The 26320-nt window shown below is 35.4% G+C and overlaps 1 protein-coding gene and 1 long non-coding RNA gene across 35 annotated transcripts in view; one reads left to right on the plus strand and one right to left on the minus strand.

The window, feature by feature from the left end:
- BCL2L11 (BCL2 like 11) overlaps positions 1-13229 on the plus strand; it is a 43853-nt gene extending 30624 nt beyond the window's left edge. Inside the window, 4 exon segments of the mRNA XM_074209274.1 lie at positions 6469-6507; positions 6509-6561; positions 8638-8768; positions 8771-13229. Coding sequence (XP_074065375.1) covers positions 6469-6507; positions 6509-6561; positions 8638-8768; positions 8771-8799 — 252 coding nt within the window. The 3' untranslated portion in view covers positions 8800-13229.
- Positions 1-26320, minus strand: part of LOC141504332 (uncharacterized) — a 1263877-nt gene that overhangs the window by 263366 nt on the left and 974191 nt on the right. The gene's annotated exons all lie outside the window — the stretch shown is intronic.

Raw genomic sequence — 26320 nt, forward strand, 5'->3', positions numbered from 1 at the left:
GCATTCCAGTAATATGCAAGGCTCTGTACATTGGATTGAAAACACTCTGATGAGAACAAAGTCCTCGCTGTCCTCAGAGAGCTTGTGCTACAGGGTGAAGACCCTGATCTGTTAAGATCAAAGGCTCACCTGGGGGACATTCTATACAGGACTAATATCTGAAAAAGCCAGGAGGAAGGAGAAAGAACATTGGATTCAGAAAAGGGCAATTTGACCTACATGGCCCAATAGCATTTAGTGGGGCATGGGAATCATATGAAGTAAGACTATAAGCATAGATCTAAATTTTCATGGGCTTTTAGTGTCAAGGGGAGGACTCATAAGGGAACCACAAAAGATTTTTGAACAGGCATAGTCAGACCTATGCTTTTAAGATGATGATTTTGGCAACTGTTTACAAAGAATAGCTTAGAAAAGAGAAAGTCTAGAATGAGGGAGACCAGTTAGGAAGTTACAATATTTCCTCAGAATATGGATCTGATTCTCCTCATCAATAAAGATTTGGTTATTGGAGTAGGAATGAGATTCTTAACATTATGCCATCTTGAATTTTGTGAAATAGAGAAGGAAAGGAAAGCTGAATGTATTTGGAATACACTGTAGATTTTTGTAAATATTTCAGAGTTTAGAGAAAAGATAGGAAATGTTGGCCTAAAATTCTACAGGGAAATCAGTCACCTCAGAGGAATGGGAAGAATGAGATTCTGAAGACAAACCATTCTGATGAGGAAAAATGGAAGTTGTCTAGAGAGAACAATATTTATTTATAGGGAGACTCTTTGACCATCTTAGATATTCAAAATACAGAAGATGAAAGCAAGGACAGATAGGAAGTCATGGCACAGCCTACAAAAAAATGTCAGAAATGCTCAGGATAAGCCAAAGCTTCTTTGGACTGCATGTCCAAAGACCACAGCAACTATATTTTGGGGCTAAGGAGGCTCAGAGAAAGGAGATAGAACTGATACTCGTGGAAGGACCATTAATAAGAGATGACAAAAGGTGGACCTTTAAATTTTATTTTGCTTGTATTTTCTTTGTCAAGGAGAACTGATAGTATGGTCGTGTCTTTTGACTTCCATTCTTCCCTTTCTGGCCTTGAATTTTTTCAAGACACCTGATCCCCATACAAACTATATCCCAGGGTAATTTAGTGCCAACAAAATTCGTTAAGCATTTATGTGCAAGGCACTATGCTAACACAGGAGATACAAAATCAAGATCTTTGCCCTTAAAAAGTCTACAATCTACTGGGGTGGATATAAAAGGACATGATAATTAAAAGAGGTAAAAAGCATTAATGATGGAGTAAATTAAATAGACTTTCTAAAATAAACTACCCCTGAACAGTGCAATGAAAAACAATAAGTGCAGGTAGGGACGAATTGTATTCAAGACATATGGGGACAGTTTGGGCAGAGATCTGGAGTCAGGCGATGAAGTGTGCGTCATAAGCCAGCTAAAGAATCTTAAAGGATCTATAGGACTTCCATGGCCTGTCAAAGAAAAGTTGTTTCCTATGTCAGAAGATGCTATGACTCAATGCTAATACAAAACAAGCACTGAATTATAGTTATCTGCCTTTCTGCTTTTATCACATAATAGACAAGTTATATAAGGGTTTGAACTGTGTTTATCTTCTACAGGGTCATGTATGGCTCTTTACACACATATTTAATTATTTCTTAGACATTTATTTTTTTAAATCACTCAACCCATTGGGAGTCAGTAGTTCCTATTTTTAGAGAATAACATTAACATTATCAAATAGGTAACATTATCAAAGAACAAAGTAGAACTAATCTTGTTTTGCCCTAACTTTGTGCATATAGAGTCAAATTTGAGGAAGAGTTTTTTTTTAAAACTGTTAGGGGATCTCTCAAATTAACCCTCAGTATATCCATAATAAAAATGGAGAAAGAGGAAGTAAGTAAGCCAAAGAGAGTACATAACTTCCCCCCTATAAGTCTAATGCCAACCTAAATTACAGTAAAAGATGCAGAGTGCAGAGCAAGTCAGGAGACTTTTCTGGGCTTTGCCCTGAGAAAAGCACGTCCATAGAATTGGGCTCAACCAGTGTTTTAAGAAAGCACAAAAATAAGCTGGAGAGTATGTCTAGAAGAATGTGATGAATATAAGAAGGTTGGAGTGAATCACCTAGAGACCAGTTGACTGGCCAGGGGATATTTGGCAAGTTCATAATGTAATGAAAGAAATAGAAAGTAGGATTGTTATACTACTGTTGACAATTCCCCAAAGACTGAAGAATGATGAAAAGGATGCTGGGAAAGGTAGACAAAAACGTTTGACATCATTTGTCAAAATTCTAGAACTATATTAAACAGTTGATTAGTGAACATCCAAAAAAGGAAGCAGAGATCACAAAGAAGCAACATGATTTTGTCACAGTATTTAATGTTCCTGTTAAAACAATTTTATCATTGACTTGGGTCGAAAGAGATGACAGATTTTATCAAATTTTTGCTTATTATGTAAAAGTTTGGAAGAAATATCTAAAGGATTCAAAAAGTTCTTGACAGTCCCAAGAACATTAGACCATTGGAGGCCTTTACACAAAGGCTAAATAACCACTTGCCAGATATTCCTAGAGAGTTATTTTTCAGATCTAAGTTGGACTTGATCTCTGAATCCCTGAAGTAAATGATCTCTGAAGACTTTTCCAACTTACAGATTTTTTAATCCTGTGAAACCTTCACATTGTTTTGATTTGGTTATTTGGGTTGTTTAATTCCTGATACATGACTGATTGACCTCACTTAAGTAACAAAGAAAACATCTAAATTTGAAAATTAGATATAGAATGGGGAATGTTAGAATTAATACTTTGCAAATGGTAGTGAGCTAGAATTATTGGTTTTAGCAGTGCCCCCACCCATGACAGTTTCTAGAACAGTTAAATTGCCAGTAATGTTTAATATTGATATCACATTGTCAGTGATTAAGGAACATTATAATAGAACAACAGATTCAACTCTCATACCTCTTATTTATGATTTATAAGTTCCTGCTTTACACCCAACAAATCCTTCTTACTACTAGATGTATTGATGGCTGCTTTCCAGGTACAAGTTCCAAGCAAACATAACAGGAGCCAATTTAACCCACTTCTGAGGAGTTTCCCTTACTTAGCACAGTGGATAAGGGGTTCTGGAAGGGGTGCAGTTCTGTGCTTTAGTCACCTGTGAGCTTATAAAGAGATATAGTTCAAATGTTAAAGCAAAAAATTCCCTAAAGAATTTCTCTCCTTGTGAAAGCTTTTCAGAAGGTAATGCTTTACTTCTTCAGAGACACAGAACAGTAACTTGGTGACATTTAGATTTTGGATTTTGAGAATTTTCTTTGAGCCACTTTGACCAACAACCTTCCTTCTGCAGTCAGCTGAAAGAGTGCCAGGTTTAATTTGTTATTAGTCAATCAAGCCTTCATATACAATTTTGTTATAAAATGTTGATCTAACTCCTGCTTTTGGGAAAGTTAGCTCTGGTAGTCAAATGATTTCAGTGCAGATATTTCATTTAGAATATGATAAACTTGAACTTAGAGTAGCAATTTAAGAAATCGATCTTTTTCTCCATCTGGCAATAATATCTACTCATATCAATCTCAACTGACTTTAATTATGCAAAAAGTCTTCAAGTTCCTAAGATAAAAGGCACATTGATCCAAAGTAGGGTTGGCTTAGAGTGCTATGCTCCTCTAAGAGAGGCTGCAAAATATAGTGGGAAGAGCACTGATTTATAGAGAGGATTTGGGTTTGAATTTTGACTCTGGTAGTTACTTCTATCACCTTGGACAAGTCACTTTATTTTCCTGAGTCCTCATTTCCTCTTTTGTAAAATGACGAGGTTGTTATCCTAGGTGGCCTAAAGGTTTTTCTCTGCCCACTCTTATTCTATAATTAGTAAACTTCTATAGATTTCTTTACAAGAAGAGTGGGGCTAGTATTAATAATGTAAGGAATCGAAGGATATACCAGAGACTAGCCTGTTCAATTCAGAAATATTTACTGAGGTATTCCTAGATTTGAGGTACTCTGCTAGAACTGAGTTTATTATAGAGAAGTTGGGGAGAAGACAGATGTATTCAGAAGATAGCTGTGCTATGTGGTGCAAATAGGAAGCAAAAAAGTAGTATTGGCAATTAATGAATTAGGAGACAAGATGCATCAGCCATTTATTAAATCTCACTAGGTGCACTGTGCTCAATTCTGAGGATATATAACTGGGAAAACAAAATATTTCTGCTCTTGAGGAGCTCATAAATAGGGTAACAACACATTTGCAGGTTCAATTGAAAGAGTCGCATTGTCCTAAGAGGCAGCAGCAAAGCAAATTGTAAATCATATTCTATATTTTTGCTGATAATCATAACCATTTTTGATGTTTAATCATTTGACAGTGCCAGAGATGTTTAGTAATAGGAATTGGATCTTATGTAGTACCTCTGGATATTGAAGAGGTAGGGGTATACACCCTTACCCTTAGAAATAGTGCCTGGCCTCCACCAGCATTGCTTCCTTGGATGATGATAGCTGTTGGTTCTGGATTGGAAGGAGGATGAAGTTGCCTTCCTTTTTGGCTAGTCTGTATTATTACTGTTGCTTGTTCATTCAGAAAAATCATAGATAGTATAATTTGTGTTCATTTTTTAGTTTAAAGAATGAAAGACTGAAATGATTTTAAGGAGGTAGAGAAAAGGAATGCAAATTTCAGATAAGCAGTCTTTGAAAGAAGGCCTCGAATATTTGTTCTTTCACTTTCTTTTAGTAAACAAGAAAGTAGAATTAAATTTTGGGTTTTTTTTTTACTAGTATTATCTTCCATCATACAGATATAATTCGGTCTTTGAAAATATTATACATAATTTTATACATGTGAAGTATGGCAAACAAACAATAAATTTACAGCAGTTGATCTTTAGTTAAATGTAGATTATTCTGTAAAGAAATAATTTAGGAACTCTTTGAACTTTTTAGGAAAAAATAAAGCACCTTAGTCAGCCTGCAAAATTACAGTGCCATCTCAGTCATACATCAGGTAGGCAGTGACCAATCCATTTAATAATTTTGCTCATTCTTTCTCTTGTATTTGCTTTTTTATTTTATCCTAATGATTTTTTTTTGAGATAGACCAAAAGTCCTAAAACAGCATATGGATATGAAACTCTTGCAAGTGTCTACCAAATTATGTATTTCTTTGCTTCTCTCTCCTAAAAATGTATCTATATTCCCTTTCTCTGTCTCTACTTCCCTGTTCATTCAGTAAGATTACACCTTTGCTTCTAGGTTTGTTTATTTAGTTTGTCCTAGTACATCATAAAAAGTAAATTCCCAAGAAGGAATTAATAATTTGGGGAAATAAAAAGTAAATACTACTATTTTTCTTTTGGCAATGATGCCTAAGTAGGATATTAATTACATAATTCCTAATGGCAGTGATTCCTAATTAAAGTAGGATACTAATTACATAATTCATTAGATTGAATAGAAATTTCAGTTCCTGTTAATTACTAGAATGACATTTCTTAGGGCCTTATTGTTTTTGTTTTCTCTACCTAGGTGTACTTATGTATGTACCCACATTTATATTTTCAGAATTGGAGTATAGGAACTATGATATAAAAGTCATATGAAAGACAGCTTGACATAGAAGATAGAGGCCCAACTTTGGAGTGAGGAAAACTTGGGCTTAAGTCCTGATTTTTTGACTATGAGCCAATATGACTATGAACAAGATACTTCTGATCATTTGAAGCAGCTCTTGAAAATTAAATTATAATTAAGCTGCCTATTTGCAGTGGTGGAAGGAATTTCTACATCAAGAATTTCCTAGAGTGATGAAATCACAGGTGTGGTCTCCTTTTCTTCCCCCCCCCCTCCAAAAACAAAAACCCAACAAAAATGCTCACCGTCTAATTATGTTTTGAGTAAAGATCTTAAATATTAGACAGTTAGCAAATTTAATCAATTGTGCTAGTGATCCATCAAGAATTTTCTGAGTAATTCTATATTAAACTAGCTTAAGTTTTAAATTGTCTGGGTAGTGTTTCTCTTTTTTGAAAATATTGGTATTCCTTTCCTGATTAAATCATATCCCTGTGCTTGGCAATGTTTTTAGGATCCTGGTTATATTCACTTTCATCAAATTCATGTATATAAATTTACTGACTTTTATTTTTAAAACTCTCAACATGGCATCCTTGAGAATTTTGGGACTATTCAGAAACATGTATATATTTATTTTTATGAGCACATTTATCGTCTAGAAACACTTTAAATGGAGATTAGAAATGGTTAAGTCTTGGAGGAAATTCTCTTAAAATTGATTTTTTAATCACTTCTGGACTCGACCAGAATCTTGTTCCCACAATTCTTTAAGTATAAGCAAAACTCTTTCTCCTTTTGGGAAATGAATTATTCGTTTAGTAACAGTATTTTTGTTAATCTAGGCAGTGTGGCATGGTTTCAAGAGCTTTGGGATTGGAGTTGGAAGTCAGCTTTGAGCCCCAGCTCTGCTACTTTTGCCAGCTGTATAACTTCAGGCAAGTCACTTAGTCTCCCCTTGACTTTCAGGTAAAATGAAGCTATAGCATCAGTACATGTATTCCCCATCTCGTTTTGGAGATCAAATGAGAACACATAATATTTAATACATTGTAAACCAAGATAAAAATATGAATGTTTATTATTATAATTTCTAATAATGAGCTACTTCTTTTGGAGACAGATAATGATATTTTGTTGACTAGCCATTCCAAATCAGCTGCCATGATAGCAAAATTAAATTCTTAGCTTAATACCAAATGAGTTTATTTTTTGGTAGTGCTGTAGTGGACAACTTTGCATTATAATTCATTCACTCACATATTTCCTATCTTCAAATGAATATTTTGAGATCAGTGAGTTCAGCTTAGTTTATAGTAAATCTTAGTTTTACTTTGACTAAGTGTCTATCTTAGTCTATTAATATTCATTTCAACTTAAAATTAACCCACCATCAAATTACTCTCACATACTAAAAGCAATGTAATTATGAAAGTTAAATCAAAACAAAGCAATCTTGTGTGCAGAAAGATAAAAATCATAGACTGTGGTTACAGAGTGCCTCTACAGGAATTGCATACATAAAGTGATTTCCTCCTAACTTGTTAGGGAGAGGCAAAAGGGAAATGCCCAGGCCTTATCACAATCCCATTATGTCAAACTAGTGCTTGAGAGCTCATGTAAACAGTTTAGAGAAAGAAAATCCAATTGCAGCTGGTGTAGATTTGCATTGTTTTAAATCCAAAAGCTGTGCTCACTGCCCTCTTTAAGAATGGTTACACTATCTGGTGGAAGACTACAATGAGTCCTATGACTGAATTGGAGTCATTTAAAAGAAAACCCCTCTGGAGTCTAAATGAGAATATTCTTCACTTGAGTGCAATAAAGAGTATTTTTTTTTAATCTTTGTGTAGCATTCTAGATTTCATTATTGGGTTATCCATTAGGGAAATGGCCAGATTTCATACTTTGTCAATGAAACCTGTAAATTGTATTATAATTATTTTACAAAGCGGAAACAACTCAGAGGAGAAGGTACTTTTGAAGAACCCAAATTTGCCTCTGGAAACCTTAAAACAGTTTTTTGCACATTACCCAACATTTCTAACAGGTTGTTGAATGCTTCCGGAGTTTCTCAGATTGAAATAAGTGATGATCATTGGGAAAAAATGAAAAGAGCTCTTTTTTGGAGAGTTTTTCCCTTGGGGTAGAAAAGCATGAAGGTAGCTTTGTGTTTCTTTTCTGTTCATATAGTGTGCACCAATCTTGACCAAATAGTGTTTATACAGGTGGAGTCACTTGAGAGCAATTAGAGGTTCACTAGTTCATTAGTTCTGGCACAGATTGTCTGTAGCTTTATTTAGCTTCTTAGGGCAAATTACGCCAAATCACTGGTTTCTTAAATAAATTATAGCTACCAGAATTCACCCTTGGGGGAATCTGAAACTTTTTTTTTAAGAGTCAACAATTTTGACAATGATACAATTATACTCATATACAACATAACATAAAGTTATTTTTTCTTTTCTCTCAGTTGTCTTTTACCCCCTTTTCTTTTAATTTGTTACAAACTCCATTAAATTATACTAGGGTTTTTCATGCTAGGACTTGGGACTCTAAATAACTTAAACAGTTATAAGAGGGTTAGAAAGACTAGAGTCCCCAATGCAATGAAGTGTTTATACCTCATGTAAATTGAGAGAAATTTCTGTCTTCCACCAGCTAAACTTTTCCTCCTTTAATCTCTGAGCCTTGACTCTCATATGAACTGACATGAGAGACAACATGATAGCAGCACATAGATCTTGAAAAAAGGAGCTTTTAGTGGGTTTTCTGTATTTTATTTTTCTTCACATTTGCCTTGCAGATAAATGCAGTATGCTTCTTATTCATAACCACCTTATATTGAGGGTATACTTTTTAATCAAAAAGTAGAAATGGCTGCTAAGAAGAAAGTGTAGTGCTTTCACATTGATAACAATAGATCTATTTAAAATGGAGGAGGGGGATGATTGAATAAATCATTATATATCAAAAAGGCACAATAATAAATGGTTTATCTTCCTTTGTTGCAGGGTTTTTTGGATAATAACTATCAAGCAGCAGGTGATCATCACCAAATGGTTATTTTACGCCTGTTACGTTACATCATCCGCCGTGTTTGGAGAATGCAGTGACGGTTCTTTGAGAAGCAAGGAGTACACAGAAATTTTTACTTGCAACAAGTCATCAAGTAAAAATACCACTTGCATCTTCATATCATTACTATGCAATCAACAGGTTCTTTCCCTAAAGGACAAAGAGGGCAGTAGGACTCCACATTTTTGAAGACACCTGTACATGAACTTGAAAGTGGATTTTGTTCATCACATGATGAAATTTTATAAAAGGGAGTTCATTGTGAATGTAGATGATGGATTTTTTAAATGTATCAGTCACCATTCTCTGAACAGGATTTTATGCAAGAGTGGTGTTTACATTGGTGTTTTTCAACTTCTTTAATAAGAAGGAACATGTTTTCAAAAAGGAAATGGAAACTTTTTGACAAACTCATGAATGATTTTTGTACTAAATTTTAAGAACCTATTGCTTAGTCTCAAAAGAGAATGATGTATATATCCTGCAGTGGAAACTGAGCCGGCTAATTTGTAAGCTGCCTTAGTTTTTTTTGGGGGGGGGGGTTTGTACAGTTTTTTTTTCTTTTCAGCAGAGAGAAGTTTGTCTCCTCTGTTGTGTTATCCTCTTTATTCTGTACTATCTTTATACCAAAATAAGCATAATAAAATGGAACTGGTTAAAAAGGAGTAGGTTGCCAACCTACACCAACAATTCTCCCTTTGTAAATACCCAACCCCCTGCTTTAAATTTACTTGTATCTATGGCAGACTGACTGTCCAAGGGCTCAAACTTGAGGCTACCTTTGAGCACTCAATATCTTCTTTTGGGAGCTTCCAGTTTTTGTAGTCAGTTTATATTCTTAGAGATACAAATAAGTTCCAAGTAAATTAACATGATTTAAAAGTTAAATATAATAGATTTAAAATAATTTTACCCATTTTGGTCTTGACAATAGTTAGGAATATTACTTTTTTTTTTAATGATCACCAACCTGGGCAGTATTTGTTTTAACTTATTTTAATGGCTGTTTGCTTTAGAAAGTCTGAGGAGGCTGTAGCAATAAAAGAAACAGAATAAGTGAGTCTATTGGACTTTTGGCTACTCTCTAGATTTTTGATGCAGGGATGATATGCTGTAGTTGTAGAATTCCAGGTGAACTTAATAGAGCCAAAAGTTTTCAGTCACCCCTCACAGAGACTTGATTGATTGCATGACCAAAGCTTGTGATGTGTTTGCCCTGTGATATAGCAAAATAGGAGATGCCTTGCCAACTGGGGTGGGACTGGAGGAAGCTCCTTCAGTTAGCAGTTTTAAAGATTTACTAGTGAGATTTTCTTTAGAATCCCACCAACCTATGATGCCTGATAGTTCCAAAATCAAATTCCTTCAGAAGTACAGGTTTAATTCTGGTTTCACCAGTACCATAGAAAAATTCAATTGGATATAATTATGGGATGTTCCAGTATATTTACTATTTCAAGCCATCTCTAAGCCTCGAGTGCCATTTTTCTTAACTTATAGTTTAACGGGTAGATTTTTAAATGTCTTCTTTGCACCAGTCATCGGTGCCACATCCATGGCAGATGCAGTCAGTTCTTCCTTTAGATGCGATCCTGTCCCATTTACTCTTTTACATCTTGAAATTGCCACAAAGGTGGGACCAGGAAAACCCAGAGTGAATCTGAAGAGGTTTGGTTAGTTTGCATTGTGTATCACAAATGAAAGGGAGGTTGGATGGTTTGGGGGGATTGTTTCATGAATCCTGCTACTTTTTCATGGTGAAAAATCAGCCTTTTGAACAATTTTTTGTTTCAAAGTTCTTTTTGGATTGTCAAATAAGATTCAGCAGTGCCAACAGCAATAGTATTCACTTTTGCCCCTTAGAAGATCCAGTGTTCCTGTAATTCTGCTTAACAGTTGAAGAAAAATATGTTGAATATGTGGTTTTTGTAATCATGTACCTTTTTTTTTTAGTTATATCCATCTTTCCCATATATTCAGAGGAACTTTTTCTTTAATACTGAAGGAATTTTTCCCCCTCTTAGTGATTTGAAATTAGGTTCATAGGAATTGTGTTGGATCTCAGCTGTGGTTTCTTGAATTACTCTTGAAACCTTATTTAGTAAGGTCACATTGTCCGTTGGTTGTGAGAATGAGCAGACTAACAGAAAGTATTAGAACTTGTGGACCTTACTAGACACACCAAAGATGTTTGGTTCCACCTGAATCCCCTACTTGGATATCTATGAGCATATGCTAATTTCTACAATTGGAGCACTTTAACTTCTGTTTCTTTTAACTATACATCTCCCCTGGGAGTTGGAAGCAATGCAACTTATAAAAGGACGTTTTTGTAAGGCTCTGCTGGCCCATTGCCCCAGTGGGGATTCATGTCCTTTCTTGTATATTTACCTCAAGCATGGTAGCGCAACAGGTTTGCCACCATTGCTTCAGGCTGATGATAGAAATAAGCCTAATGATGAACTAAAGAAATTCTATGAATTATGGAAACAGTAGAGAATAGGATGTTGGCACCATGAGTTTGAGAGAGAAATACATTTCTCTGTACTGTATCTCTTAGAGATCACGATGCCACCTGCAGGAGTATACCTTGGGTATACTTTTTTTTTTTAAATAAACAGCTAGTTTCCACTTTTTGAAAACTTAATGCGGGTTTTGTGCCTTGACAACCTCTACCCACGTTGGGTCTGTAGTAAGTCTCCCATGGTATAACACTGAAATGCAATAAGCAAATACAAAATACTTAATTTCATGAATAATTCTTCAGATGACATATCCTTTCTATCCTGCCAAAACTTTATGAAGAATTTTCTTTGGTTGTGGAGAAACCAGTTTAAATTTCTTCTGATATAAAAATTTGTATAAAATTTTTCCCTCATTCCCTCCTTTTAACCCCTCTTCTATTTTATTGTAAATATTTGAATATTTATTAGATTAGGAAATCTTTACTTACTCTTATCAACTGAGCCAAATGTCTGTGTGCAATTGTGTGTGGTTCTTTTGTCTTTTCTGTAAGATTGTGTAAATAAGTAAAAATCACTGCTTTTTTCCAAACTTTTTTTTAGAATTGACATTTGTAAATAGGTAGATTCTTTTCCGTGTAATGTGTTCTACTGTTCATAATGCTGTAACTTGTAGAAATATTGTATATTTATTTTCTGCTTATTTAATTTCTCAAGTTTTGTAAAGTTATGCATTCCCTTTCCCTCCCCCAGATTATTTGCTTTAACACAGAAGGAGTGATTGATCAGTTTAATGCACTGTCCCTTTCAGTGCTGTTCTTATGGTTTTTCTACTGTGGTCCTCCAGATTTCATTCTTGTTCATTTTACTTTTATTAAACTTTTAGGTTTTGCCAATTGTGGTTCTTAACGCTAAGGGAGCTGATACTAGCTAATTGCTGGAATCTATTCAAAGCATTAACCAAGTTGTTCAAGTTGTAAACCATAACAGATTGTTTGCCCTAATTCCTATCTTTAGGCATAAAATATATTTAGCATTTGGGAAAAGTTTATTGCCATTGACTAGTCAGGGTTGAGAAAAACAAAAAGATGATCAGATTGCTAACGTTTCTGAGACCTGGGATCTATGATAAGTGGACAGGAGAATCAACTTGGTTGGTTTCCCTGGTAATTTTTCTCCATATATTAGGAAGGAGTCAGTTCTTTACCATGTTCCCCATCCACTTAATGGTAGCAAGCTGATGGGGATATAAGTTTACTTATTTTAAAATCTTAACTGTGTGGTTTAGTTTGCAAATTAGAACATAGTTTATCTTTCCTGTCCTTCTTCACTCAATGGAATAGTAACCCAATAGCATTTCTATACATTTCTTTGACCTCAGTTTAATTTGTATTTCCCTCAAAAAAAAGATTATTTTGAGTCTAAATGAAAAATCATTGTGAATATTTTAAGAAAAATTATTTACAAATAGGTTTGATATGTAATAAGTGAAGAACTCCACCATTGCAGTTTTAGCTTGGTGCCTACATGTGTGTCTATTACTCTGCACCCATAAGTACAATATATGGGAGCTTTGGTGCATGAACACAGGTAAATTATCTGTGTAACTTGATATTTACACACACACACACACACACACACACACACGCACGCACGCACGCATTTCTTTATACAAGAAGTATCCTCAAGTTCTCATGTAAATAACTTGACTACTTAGGTTTGGGTTTTTTTTTGGGAGGGGGGTTCAGAGGATCTCAACATTTTGTACCCTGGTTTCAAGACCACTAATACTGTATACAAACTCATCAGGTACTGATAATGTACATAGCACTGATCTGTAACTTAGACTGATTAATCACTTACTTTGTTTCATAGAACCCAGCATATGTAGCATTTTTATTGCAATTTCCCTGGCTTACTTGTGTTTTGCACTGATGAATTTTTGACAGGGTAATTGTCACTTTACTTGTGCAATACTGCTGTAAATAACTGCAGATTTTTTAAGGAAAAACTCACTTTTATGTTCTTTAATAATGAATTTTATATAAATAAAACCTTCAACTAGTTTTCCTGTGTGGTATGGATTAACTGATTTAATTTAATGGGGTTTATGGTGGGAAAATTGTATGTTGGAATTGTGTTTGGTTGTACATAAAGCTAAATTCCAAATAATGAGAATAATGAGTACTGTGAAGTGGTCACATGTATTCAAATATGTACTATTTGAAATTATAGTAATTAGGGCCAACCCAATGGAAATATCATTGTGAATTTGAATGATGCTGCTACTACTTCCCCAGTTTCATTATTTACACTAATTGGGATCTTGGCCTTGTGTGCTTGATACTTTATTCTCACATTTATATAATTATTTATGGTTTAAAGGGCACTTTAACAATCCTATACAGTAAAGTTGTACGTGTTTTTCTACACTTATTGTAGATGAGGAAATTGAACAACAGACCCAACTAAAAATCAAAGCCAGGAATTGATTTCCCAAATGTCCTGACCATTCCCCTATACTAAGCTGCCATTGAAGAGGATGGTAGTTACATTCTGTATGTTCTTGCTCTGCTTAGAATCCATTGTTTTCTGAGGAGAGAATTTGTAAACCTCATTATCATTCCAATCAGTATAACAAATACTTTGAAATGTAATGCATACCACAGATTTACTGTACTACCCTTTGAGAGAAAGATGACACAGTGTTGCTAATGCTATATTGGGAAATAGCCCAATAAAGCATACTAACCTGGTATTTCTACCCATCTACAACTTTACCTTGGTAGTTTAAGCCCTCTCCTGCATGAGTTCTTGAGTTCCTATAGTTATGTTCTAGCCTAAAATTGCATGGTAGCTTAATTTTGGAAAGTAGTTCCCTTCCTTGCCTCCTTCCCTTATGCTATTTCAAAAGGAGATTTTTAAAGTATTATCACTGCTATCTTAAATAACGTGACTGCCATTCTATACCATTTTTGTTTCATTATTGTTAATAAACTAAGAAAGTAGGGAGAAATGAAGCCTGGCCTTGGAGAAAAGGTTTTAGATATCTCAAATGACTAATCTGAGGATTTTTGTCACATTAATACTACTTACTGCTAGTGGTAGAAAAGCAGAGAAAACTACAAATTTTTATCTTAGAGTAATCCATTGTTACATGTTTGCTTTACTAAATTTTAATTTGTTGTAATAAGGGTTTGGTTTTTTTTCTTTTTGGAGGGGAAACTTTTTAGTTCTGATACTCAAAGTCACCTGATTGATTGATCATCAGATGCCTTGCTTTTTGTTCATGAAGACCATTTACTGAGGCACATGGAAAGGTTTTGTTTCCCTGGTCGTGGGAATATTCAAATTGAAGAAATGTATCATTCAGAATAATTGTAAAGAGTTTAAGAAGAATGCCATATTCCTCAAACCTTAATAGTACAGTTGTCTCTTCCATAACACAACTTAACCTGTTGCTATTTTGACACATCATGGGTAAGCATAAGAAATTAAATGGAAATGGGGGGAGCTTTGCAGAAGCCTTGGGGAAAACATGCAAAAACCAACAAGACAGAAAAAGTTGTTAGATTTCTTTTTCACACATTAGTTTTACCTAATGTTGACCAACATATAGCCTATGACTAAATACTTAACCCAAATTTTATAATAAAGTAGTGTAAATCCCATAAAAGAAAAGAGAAAAATTCAGCCTTCTCTGGTATGAAGGAAGGACCCAAAACATGAAAAGCCTCTAACAATATAGACACATCAGGAAGAAGGATATCACTAAAACATTTTTTGGCAAGGCAATAGGGTTAAATGACTTGTCCAAGGTCACACAGCTAAGTATCAAGTGCTAGAGGCTGTATCTGAAACTCGGGTCTTTATGATACCAGGGCTGGCTCTCTATTCATTACACCACCTTGCTGTCCTTATAAAATATTAATTTCCTACTAATACCACAAAAACAAAATAATCCATTCAGGATTCTTGCTTTCTACTTGTGGAGGAAGGAAAATGAGAATAGCACCAATAAATAAATAGCAAAATATTCAAAATTATTTCAGCATGGAACAATTGCTGGCAATTGGAACCTAGAAACAATTTGTGTAGGAAGAGCTGTGAGTTGTGATTTGAAAGAAGCTAGGAATTCTAAGATACACCAGAGTACAAACAACAGATCACTTGAATTGGAAGACAAACTTTTTGAAGGACTTAGAGCACTTGCTACTTCTGTTAGAAAGTTCTCAGTGCCACCCACCAAGCCTCAGTTTCCCCATCCGTAGAGTAAGTTGGACTGGATGTCCTTCAACTTTATAATTCCATGCTTCTATGAAATTAGAGTTAACCCAAGATCATGGGCTAATTACTAAATAGGAATAAAGTCAGTTATGCTTAAACACAGGCTGTAGATTAGGGCAAAAAGGATTGGTGGAGGGGTAAGCACAGGAGTTTTAATATTAACATGATCAGTGTCTTATGGCTCTCTCTGACAAGTCATATAAAAGGGGCTATAATTCACCATTTTATCACCTATTTAAGACAAGACTATTGTCTGCTACATGCTGCCACAGGCATCTGTATCATCAATTAAATTTAGTTTGGGGACTCTGAAGTTACTGACATTTAAAATATTTCATGTATTTAACCTATAATATGATTTAAGTCACTTCTAAGGATTTGTAAGTAAAAGCTTTTTCTTAACAGGCAGAAAAGTAGCTGATGATATTAAATATTGTTTTTAAATTTTAAAGTATTGACCAATAAGAAAAATCACAGTTCATATAAAATTCTTATCTGATAGTCATACAGTCTAAAGACTAATCCTATATCAACCACAGAATTAGTAATGAACCCCTTATTTTACTATAACGTTTTCAAAGTTCTATGTTGCCTATGGGAAACCACTGGCACACTTAAGTTTTACTATGATGTGATGTGGTCATAAACCACATTAATTGAAGAAACTTCCATTCTTGTTGACTTGTCTTTCCAGGACAATCCTAGGTCAGAACTTTCACAGCTCCAGAGAGATCAGCTGCAATTAGACTATCTGAATTTCTTGTCACAACTGCAAAGAACAGCTTAGATGGTATATTTAAATAAGGATTGATTTCTGTGATTCTTCAATTAAAACAATAAAATTTAGGATTTGGAGCAGACAATATTCGAGGTCTTGATTAGTGCAAAAACATAAATCCTGTAAAGTAGTCTTATGTATTTAAATTTTATTAATATGTTAGATTTAGAGTTGAAGGAACTTCAGAAAACAATCTAGTTCAAGTCAATTTTTTAATATTTTATAATTTTATATATATATTTTGCTATTCTAAGTTATAATTATATAAAATATAGTCCAATGGAAATAATGCGGTCTGAATTTTAATCATAAGGCTACTTCACAAGATTCATTGTTCATTCTAATTAGGATATAACTGTATTCAAGAAAGCCCAGGAGCCCCAGTGGCTACTTATTAAGTAGAGCTGAGCAAGGATTCTTTTTTTTCAGGATTGGATTGGACTGTATGGTTGATGAATCCCTTTCAGCTTTGAAATTCTGTGATTCTTTAGCTGTAACTTTAGAAAAACAGAAATGGATAAATACTAGTTAAGGCCTACTACGTGTGGTAGTGGTACAGTCTTGTCTTAAGCCTTAAAACTAACAAATTAGCTCTACCTTTATTGCAAATGAGTTTTTAAAAGATAATTTATTTTCTCCTCAAAGTTTAATGCATAGATATTTTATTGAGCCTAGATAAAAATGTTACCACCTGATTAGCACACAGAGAAAAACAATTTAACCTTGTATTGGGGAAAGGACACTAGTTCTAGAGTAAGATAATCTGGGTTCATATCCTGCCTCAATTTGTGTGACTTTGGCCAGTCACAATCTCTTGGGCCTTGTGTTGTCTCATCTGTAAAATAAATTTGAGCTAGATTGCTCCTGAGGTTCCTTCAAGCTCAAAATCTATGATCCTATTATAACAATACAATTTAAAAGGACCTTACTGTCCCTCTAGAAGGAGGGATGAGCTTAGGAACAACATTGTAAAAGAAAAGTGACAGGTCATCTGTTAAATTCTCTTTTCCCTTTGGGGAAAGTTGTATTAACAGCTCAGCTTTCCTATAAATTGAATCTATGATAACATGTTAAACTGTAAAGAAGATGATTGTAATAAAGGTCCTGCTGTATTTCCTTGTTAAAAGAGTTAAAGATATTTCAAAATAAGCATGTCATACTTTTTTAGCCACAGGCTAGACAAGATCAAATTTAGTCACTTCTGAATTCACTTCTGAATCATAGTTTAAAGTTCATCTTTCTATATTATTTCATAATTGTTAATGATTTTCTTAGATCACAATAAGGTACAAAGAATACAAAGTAATTAGAGAATTCCTACTTTCTATGTGTTAGAAATGTATAGGTTTAAGAGGGGATTCTGATAAGTTTGTGGATGTTTTAACTGTATTTGTTGTGGCTATAATTAAATTTTTAAGATTAGTTAAATACCCATTAAATTCATAATAAGCAATTAAATATCAACTATATATCAGTCAAGACAGACTGGCATAATGAATAGAAAACTGACCTTAGAACCAGGAAGGCCTGGGTTCAAGGTCAACCTCAGACACCAAGATGTGTGACCCTAAAGTGACTGGGCAGGTAACTTTAAACTATTTGTGCCCTTGGGCAACTCTAGTCCTACAAGTTGCAAAGAAGTTGTAATTACTATGATTTATTTTTCGATGTTATAGTTACAAATCATAAGATTTCAGTATGGAGTCACTTAGGATAAGTGGTTCTAATAAGCAAAAACTTATAAAGCATTGTATTTTTCCACTGTCCTGACTTATCATGAGCCTCTGTTAATCATGTAAACAAGTCCAGTTAAACATGTAAACAATAAAACTAGCTATCAACCATTCTCGGGATCCCTGATTTCCAGCTCAAATCTTTTATCTAATATCAGGATAGAATTCGAAACTCCCTGACCAGAATTTGCTATCGATAAGTAACTTGGGGCATTTCACTACCACATCTGGGTCTGATTAGAAATATTCCCTCCCATATTTTCTGTTACCTGTTCTAGACTAAGTCCATCTGTAATGTATCACATATCCTATTTCAGACCCCATTTGGCCATGTATTTCCACCAAGACCTTTGCCATAGTCCCTTTCTCCCTCTATCCCTGTAGATAGCTCAAGATCTTTCTGATTAACTCTGTGTGTGTGTGTGTGTGTGTGTGTGTGTGCATACTTCATTTTTTTCTCTACTTTCTGAGCTGCACAGTAATAAATATCATGCTTAGACTACCAGTACCAATTTCTTAAAAAATTCTCAAATCCAGGATGGTCTTTGCTTTAACCTCAGTCATAAGATTAATTCAAGAAGAAGGTGTCTGAATGAATAAAGGGTGTTCTTCACAAAGAACAGATGAAATCACAAATTCAGTTTAAACAAAAAGTATAACTATGAGGAGTGAAGGATAGAAAAACAAAATATTTATATTCTCTCTAAGAGAAACAACAACTATATCTATCTACAAAATATATTAAGTAAACATAAGGCTTATAAGGGAGGAGTGCAGGGAGAGGAAAGACTAGAAGTTAAAAGCAGGAATAATATGACGTCTGAGCTGAACAAAGGAGGTAAGCAAAGAGAAAATTTCAGGAAGAGGAATTAGGTTATTCAAAAATCAATAGTTTTTCAATATAATAATAAAACCCAAGAAGCAAAAATAGAAAAAATAAATCATTGCAAATAACTAGAAAATGCATTAAATATCTGAGAACTGATCTATAAAACAAAGGGGTTTTTTTTATTAATTTTTATTAAAGATATTTGAGTTTTACAATTTTCCCCCCCCAATCTTACTTTCCTCCCCCCCCCCCCCACGGAAAGTCTTTACATTGTTTCCATGTTGTACTTTGATCCAAATTTGGTGTGATGAGAGAGAAATCATATCCCTAGAGAAGAGACAAGAATTCTAAGAGGTAACAAGATCAGACAATAAGATATCTGTTTTTTTTCTAAATTAAAGGGAATAGTCCTTGAACTTTGTTCAAACTCCATAGCTCCTTATCTGGATACAGATGGCACTCTCCTTTGCAGACAGCCCAAAATTGTTCCCGATTGTTGCACTGATGGAATGAATGAGTCCCTCAAGGTTGATCATCAACCCCATGTTGCTGTTAGGGTGTACAGTGTTTTTCTGGTTCTGCTCATCTCACTCAGCATCAGTTCATGCAAATCCCTCCAGGCTTCCCTGAAATCCCATCCCTCCTGGTTTCTAATAGAACAATAGTGTTCCATGACATACATATACCACAGTTTACTAAGCCATTCCCCAACTAAAGGAGATTTACTTGATTTCCAATTCTTTGCCATCACAAACAGGGCTGCTATAAATATTTTTGTACAAGTAATGTTTTTACCCTTTTTCTTCTTCTCTTCAGGATATAGACCCAGTAGTGGTATTGCTGGGTCAAAGGGTATGCACATTTTTGTTGCCCTTTGGGCATAGTTCCAAATAGCTCTCCAGAAGGGTTGGATGAGTTCACAGCTCCACCAACAGTGTAATAGTGTCCCAGATTTCCCACAACCCTTCCAACAATGATCATCCTCTTTTCTGGTCATATTGGCCAATCTGAGAGGTGTAAGGTGGTACCTCAGAGAAGCTTTAATGTGTATTTCTCTAATAATTAATGATTTAGAGCATTTTTTCATATGGCCATGAATTGCTTTGATCTCCTCATCTGTAAATTGCCTTTGCATATCCTTTGACCATTTGTCAATTGGGGAATGGCTTTTTGTTTTAAAAATATGACTCAGTTGGGGCAGCTAGGTGGTGTAGTGGAGAAAGCCTTGGAGTCAGGAGTACCTGGATTCAAATCTGGTCTCAGACACTTAATAATTACCTAGCTGTGTGGCCTTGGGCAAGCCACTTAACCCTGTTTGTCTTGCAAAAAAACAAAAAAAAAATACGACTCAGTTCTCTGTATATTTTAGAAATGAGTCCTTTGTCAGAATCATTAGTTGTAAAGATTGTTTCCCAATTTACTACATTTCTTTTGATCTTGGCTATAGTGGTTTTATCTGTGCAAAAGCTTTTTAATTTAATGTAATCGAAATCATCTAATTGTTTTTTGGTGATGTTCTCCAACTCTTCCTTTTTCATAAACTGCTACCCTTTCCATAGATCTGACAGGTAAACTAGTCCTTGATCTTCTCATTTGCTTATAGTCTTGTTTTTTATGTCTAAGTCATGTAACCATTTGGATCTTATCTTGGTAAAGGGTGTTGGGTGTTAGTCTAATCTAAGTTTCTTCCATACTAACTTCCAATTATCCCAGCAGTAAAACAAAAAAGTTTTACAAATTCAATTACAAAGTGCATCAAAAAAAGAGATAAATAACAATTTAAACTGCTGGAGGAATGTTCAGTGCTCATGGTTAGACTGAGCCAATTAATAAAAATTTCATTAATTCCAAAGCTAACTGACACTTTTAATTCTATACCAATCAAATTGCCAAAGGGATACCTTATACAATTTAAATAAACTGATACAATTTATTTGGAAAAGAAAAGTCTAGAATATCAAGGGAAATGCTTAAAAGAGGTAGAAGTGAAAGGAGAATAGCACTTCTAGATCTCAAGCTATAAGGCAGTAGTCATCAAAACCATCTGGAATTAGTTAAAAAATAGGTCACTCAATGGACAGACTAGAGAAAAGGAGAATCAAGAACAAAAGAACTCAATAACCCAGTATTGATAAGGTGAAAAATAATTACTGAGGGGGGGAATAAAGCTTATTTGATTAAAATCTGCTAGGAAAACTGAAAAGCTGATGACCCAGACCAACACTTTACAGCATATTCCTCATATTCTAAATGAATACATGACTTAATATAAGAGATCATAGTATTTAAAAAATTAGATCATAATAATGGGTAAGAGATGTATTCTTAACCAAATGAGATCAAAGCTATTACAAAAGATAGATAGCTTTGATTATTTAAAACTAAAAATGTACAGATAAAATTAATACACTTAGGATTAAAAGGGAAGTGGTCAAATGGGAAGAAAATCTAATCAAATTTTTCTGATAAGTTTTAGTGTCTAAGATATATGAACTAATAATTGTTTTCCATGAGTGGTCAAAGGAGAGGAACAAAAAGTTCTCAGATTTGAAAAATACTCCTTATGACATGAAATAATGTTCCAAATCACTAATAAGAGAAATAAAAATCAAAAGAATCCTGAGACTTTATTTCATACCTTGCAAATTAGCAAAGATGACAAAAACATCAATAGTCAATGTTGGAGAAGAATCATAAAGGTATTAATACATTATTGATGGAGCTCTGAGATCATAAATCCATTTTAGAGTAAAATTTGGAATGCAATATGGAATGTGATGAATATAGAAAAGCATTTAAAAAATGACATGAACTGATGAAAGTAAGAAGTGCTAAGAAAAGAAGGTATATACAACAGTATAAAAGGAAAGAACCACACCTTCAAAAATCAAAAGTGAATATAACTATAAAGTCTATATCAGATTACTTGCCAACTTGGGGAAGATGGAGGAAAGAGAGAGAGTTAAGGAGAAAAATTTGGAACTCAAAATCTTACAAAAATTAATGTTGAAGACTATCTTTGGATGTAATTGGAAAAAAATACTATTAACTGAAAAAAATGAATGTAATAAAATTATAAAACTCAAACATGAAGGGATGAGAAGACACCCCCAGTCTATCCCTTTGGGGAGATGGAAGGTTTACAGATGTTAAACATTGCACATGTTTTCAGATGTTTTTCAATATATCCATCAGTTATACTGAATATTTTCCTTTTAAAAATGCCATTATATGGGGAGCCAAGATGGTGACAAGAACGGATCGTGTCTTAGGCGCTCTCTCATAAAACTCATAAGCTAAGGACTGTAATTAAATTTTTGAGAGACAGAACCCACAGAGGGACCCAATGAGGCAGTTCTCCTACTCAAGGTAACCTGGAAAAAAGCAGAAAGGCTCTGCTCTCCGGGGTTGGAAGGGTGGCCCACCAGAGGGGTGGCCCACCAAAGCCAAAGAATTTCAGCCTCCTGGAGGCAGCCCCAGGGCACTGGGAGCCGAGGCTCACAGCAGTGGGGGAGTTTCCTGAGCTACGCCCTGGGGAGCAGCAGGCACAAATTGGGGGAACAGGGGGGACCTCTGCCAGAGTGAGCACTTGAAGCCCAGCCCTCAGGGCACACAGAGAGCAGCATGGCCAGCACAGCTGAGTTCCAGGAAACAGAAACAGGCAGAGCTGTTAAGCAGGAGCCCCTAGGGCATGAGCCCATTGAACCTAGGGAGGGGAATGAAGAGAGAGAGACTGCCGAGCTCTGTCCTCTACCCCAGCACAGGACTCTGGGGTTCTGACCACATTCAGATCCTGATCACAGCCTAAGCCCCCCCAATAGAACAGCAGGGGCCCCCTCCACATCAGCCCCATGGCAGAGGGGGGGTGCATATGGTCATTTACAGACCAGGAGGGAGGACAGAGCCTCACACACTGAGACTTTTTCTTGTGGGAGTGTCCCAAAAGCTCAGAAAGCACCCCAAAACCAGGCTCAGGTTGGGAAAATGAGCAAGCAGAGAAACAAGAGGAACACCATTGAGAAATATTTTGCTTATGAGCCCAAGAAGGATCAAAATACTCAGTCTGAAGATGAGGAAGCACAAGCTCCTGCATCTAAAGATGCCAAGAAAAACAGAAATTGGGCTCAGGCTATGACAGAGCTCAAAAAAGACTTTGAAAATTAAATGAGGGAGTTAGAAGAAAAACTGGGAAAAGAAAGGAGATAGATGCAGGAAAAACATGAAAATGAAGTCAGCAGCCTAGTCAAGGAAATCCAAAAAAATGCTGAAGAAAATAGCATGCTAAAAAACAGCTTAGGTCAAATGGATAAAACAGTTCAAAAAGTTATTGAGGAGAAGAATGCTTTAAAAAGCAAAATTGGCCAGATGGAAAAAGAGATAAGAAAACTCTCTGAGGAGAACAAATCTTTCAGACAAAGAACAGAACTCAGGGAGATTGATGAATTTACGAGAAACCAGGAATCAATACTTCAAAACCAAAAGAATGAAAAATTAGAAGAAAATGTGAATTATCTCATTGAAAAAATAACTGATACGGAAAACAGACTTAGGAAAGATAATTTAAAAATTTTTGGAATGCCTGAAAGTCATAATTAGGAAAAGAGCTTTGACATCATTTTCAAAGAATTAGTACAAGAAAATTGCCCTGATATTCTAGAAGCAGAGGACAAAATATCATAGCAGGGTGATCATTGGGTGTCTGAGGTCAGATTTGGACCCTGGTATTCCTGGCTCAAGGGCCAATGCTCTGTCCGCCACCCAGCCACCCCTACTATTATTACTATTTTATTTTATTTTGCGTCCTTTTTTTCTTTTTTTCATTTTTGCAGGGCAGTGGGGTTCAGGTGGCTTGCATGTCACATGGCTGGGTGATTGTTGGGTGTACAGGGCTGGATGTGGGCTCGGGTGCTCATGGCTCCAGGGCTGGTGCTCCATCCATTACGCCACCTGGCCATACCTACAATTATTACTATTATTTTCATTTAATTTTAATTTTTTTCACTCCCCTTTACTTCATCACTCAAGCAAGTCTATATTTATGGGGGGAGGGGGTATTTCATTTACTCTTAAACAAGAATATTTTATTAATGTACAAAATGAGAATAAACATTAAATTAAAAAAATTTAAATGCCATTATATGGGATGACTGGGAGGGGAAGAGGGAAGAACTCTGGCAATAACTATATTGATGTAAGAAAGAGAAGATATCAATAAAAACAATTTTTTAAAAGAAGGTATTTAAATACATAGTCTATGTTAAATTAGAAACTAAGGCAAACATTTAAATATGAAAGACAAACAAGTATATTATTAGGGAGTCATGGGGACTAGAGAGTAAAAGGAATAGATTTTGCAGATTAGAGAGTTGACAGATTGTACTAGGCACTGGCAATACACAGAAAAAATGAAATTCTCCCTGCCCTTGAGAAACTTAAAATATGACCAGTCAGTGAACATTTATTAAATGTCTACTATTCTGTCTACTGTGTCTACACAGTGCTAAGCCCTGGGAATAGAAAAGAAAGAGGAAAGCAATACTAAATGATAAAGTAAACATAGCACTGAATCTGGTTTCAATAGACACTTTTTAGGTATGTGACCCTGGGCAAGTTACTTTGACCGTTTTTTGCCTCAGTTTCCTCATGAGCTGGAGAAGGATATGGAAAACCACTCAATATCTCTGCCAAGAAGACCCCTAACAGGGTGATGAAGAGTCAGATATGACTGAAGCAACTGAAAAACTAAACTCTTTCAAGGAATTCATAATGGAATGGAAGAGACCACATTGCAAACAAACTGTACACAAAGTATACTCAGGACAAATTGGCTAAATAACAGGTAAATGTTAACTGGACAAAGGGAATTATGGGGGATCAGGAAAGGCTTCTCATAGAAGATGGGTTTTGACCTGGGTATCTTGAAGAAGTCAGGAGGCAGAGATGAGAAAGAAGAGTATTCCCAGCAGAGAAAGCATCCAGTAAAATGCTTAGTCTGAAAATGGAGTGTTTTTTTTTGGGGGGGGGGTGAACAACAAGGAGTCCAGTATCACAGAGAAGGTAGAAGAAAGTAAGGTATAAGAAGATTGGACAGGGCAGGAGTAGGCCAGGATGTGAAGGGCTTTGAATGCCAAACAGGATTTTATATTTGATCCTAGAAGTAAGAGCAACCTAGTGGGGTAAGGTTGGGGATATGACATGATCAGATCTGTGCTTTAAGAAGATTAATTTGACAGCTGAGTGAAGGATGGCCTCAGGTAGGGAGAGACATGAGAAAGGGAGACAAATAGGCTTTTGCAACAGTTCAGGTAGGAAAGAAGTTTAAAAGATATGTTACAAAATTAAAATTGATAGGACTTGGCAACAGATTGGATACAGGGAGGTGAATGGGTGTGAGCCTTGAAGAATAGGTTGGGAGTCTGAGTGATTGGGAAGAGGAAGGTGTCCTTGACAGTAATTAGAGTAGTCTAAAATTGTGGGGAATGGTGCTTTTTTGGGGGAAATCAATTCAGTTTTGAGTTTAAGACAAAGTTTTTGAGTTTAAAGGCATTCTATTAGAGATGTCTAATAAGTAGTTGGAGATGTGACTCTGGAAGTAAGAATAAAGATTAGGGTTGGAATGTAGCTGTGAGGATCATGAACATAAAGCACACAAATCTATATACAACATATTAATACAATTATTTTGAGGGCAAGGTTTTAGTTGCAGGATGATCAAAAAAAGGGTTTCATTCTCTTACAAAAAGAGTTGAGCTTTAGATGATCCTAGGGATTTCTAAGAGAAACATAGAAGACATGGAGCAAAAAGGATGGAGATTAGAGGTAGACTGTTGTATGTGAGGAACAGTAATAAGTCCGATTTGGGGGCGGGTAGGTGGCGCAGTGGATAGAGCACCGGCCCTGGAGTCAGGGCCTCAGACTCTTAATAATTACCTAACTGTGTGGCCACTTAACCCCGTTTGCCTTGCAAAAAAACCTTAAAAAAAGAATCCAATTTGACTGGATTGTGGTGTGTAGAAAGAGGAATAATATGTAATAAAGCTGGAAAAGGAATTTGGGACCAGGGTGTAAATGACTTTAAATGCCAAACAAAAATTTATATTTGAGTCTAATGATAATAGAGTTATAGCAGGGGAGTGACATGGCTCTTTAGGAAAATTAGTTTGGCATCTATGTGAAGGATAGATAAGAAAGGGGGATAATTTGAGGCAGGGAAAACAATGAGGAGGCTATTTAGGACAGCTAGGTAGTACAATGGATAGAATACCTCCTAGAATTAGGAGAACCTGAGTTCAAATCTGGTCCCAGATACAACACTAGTTATATGAGTTATATGACCTTGGACAAGACACATGATCTTGATTTTCTCTCATCTAGATCTATCTCCAGTCACCCTAATTCATAAATGGTCACTGGACTCAAATAACTCTTAAGAGAGAGAAGACTTAGCACAGCATCCCCTCACTCAAATTCAATTCACTTGCTTGTCTAGGCATCACCTGCCTGATGATGTGAAATTCTTCAAGAACAAAC

Source organism: Macrotis lagotis, chromosome 1 (assembly GCF_037893015.1).
Source record: "Macrotis lagotis isolate mMagLag1 chromosome 1, bilby.v1.9.chrom.fasta, whole genome shotgun sequence".
In the NCBI taxonomy this organism is placed as follows: domain Eukaryota; kingdom Metazoa; phylum Chordata; class Mammalia; order Peramelemorphia; family Peramelidae; genus Macrotis; species Macrotis lagotis.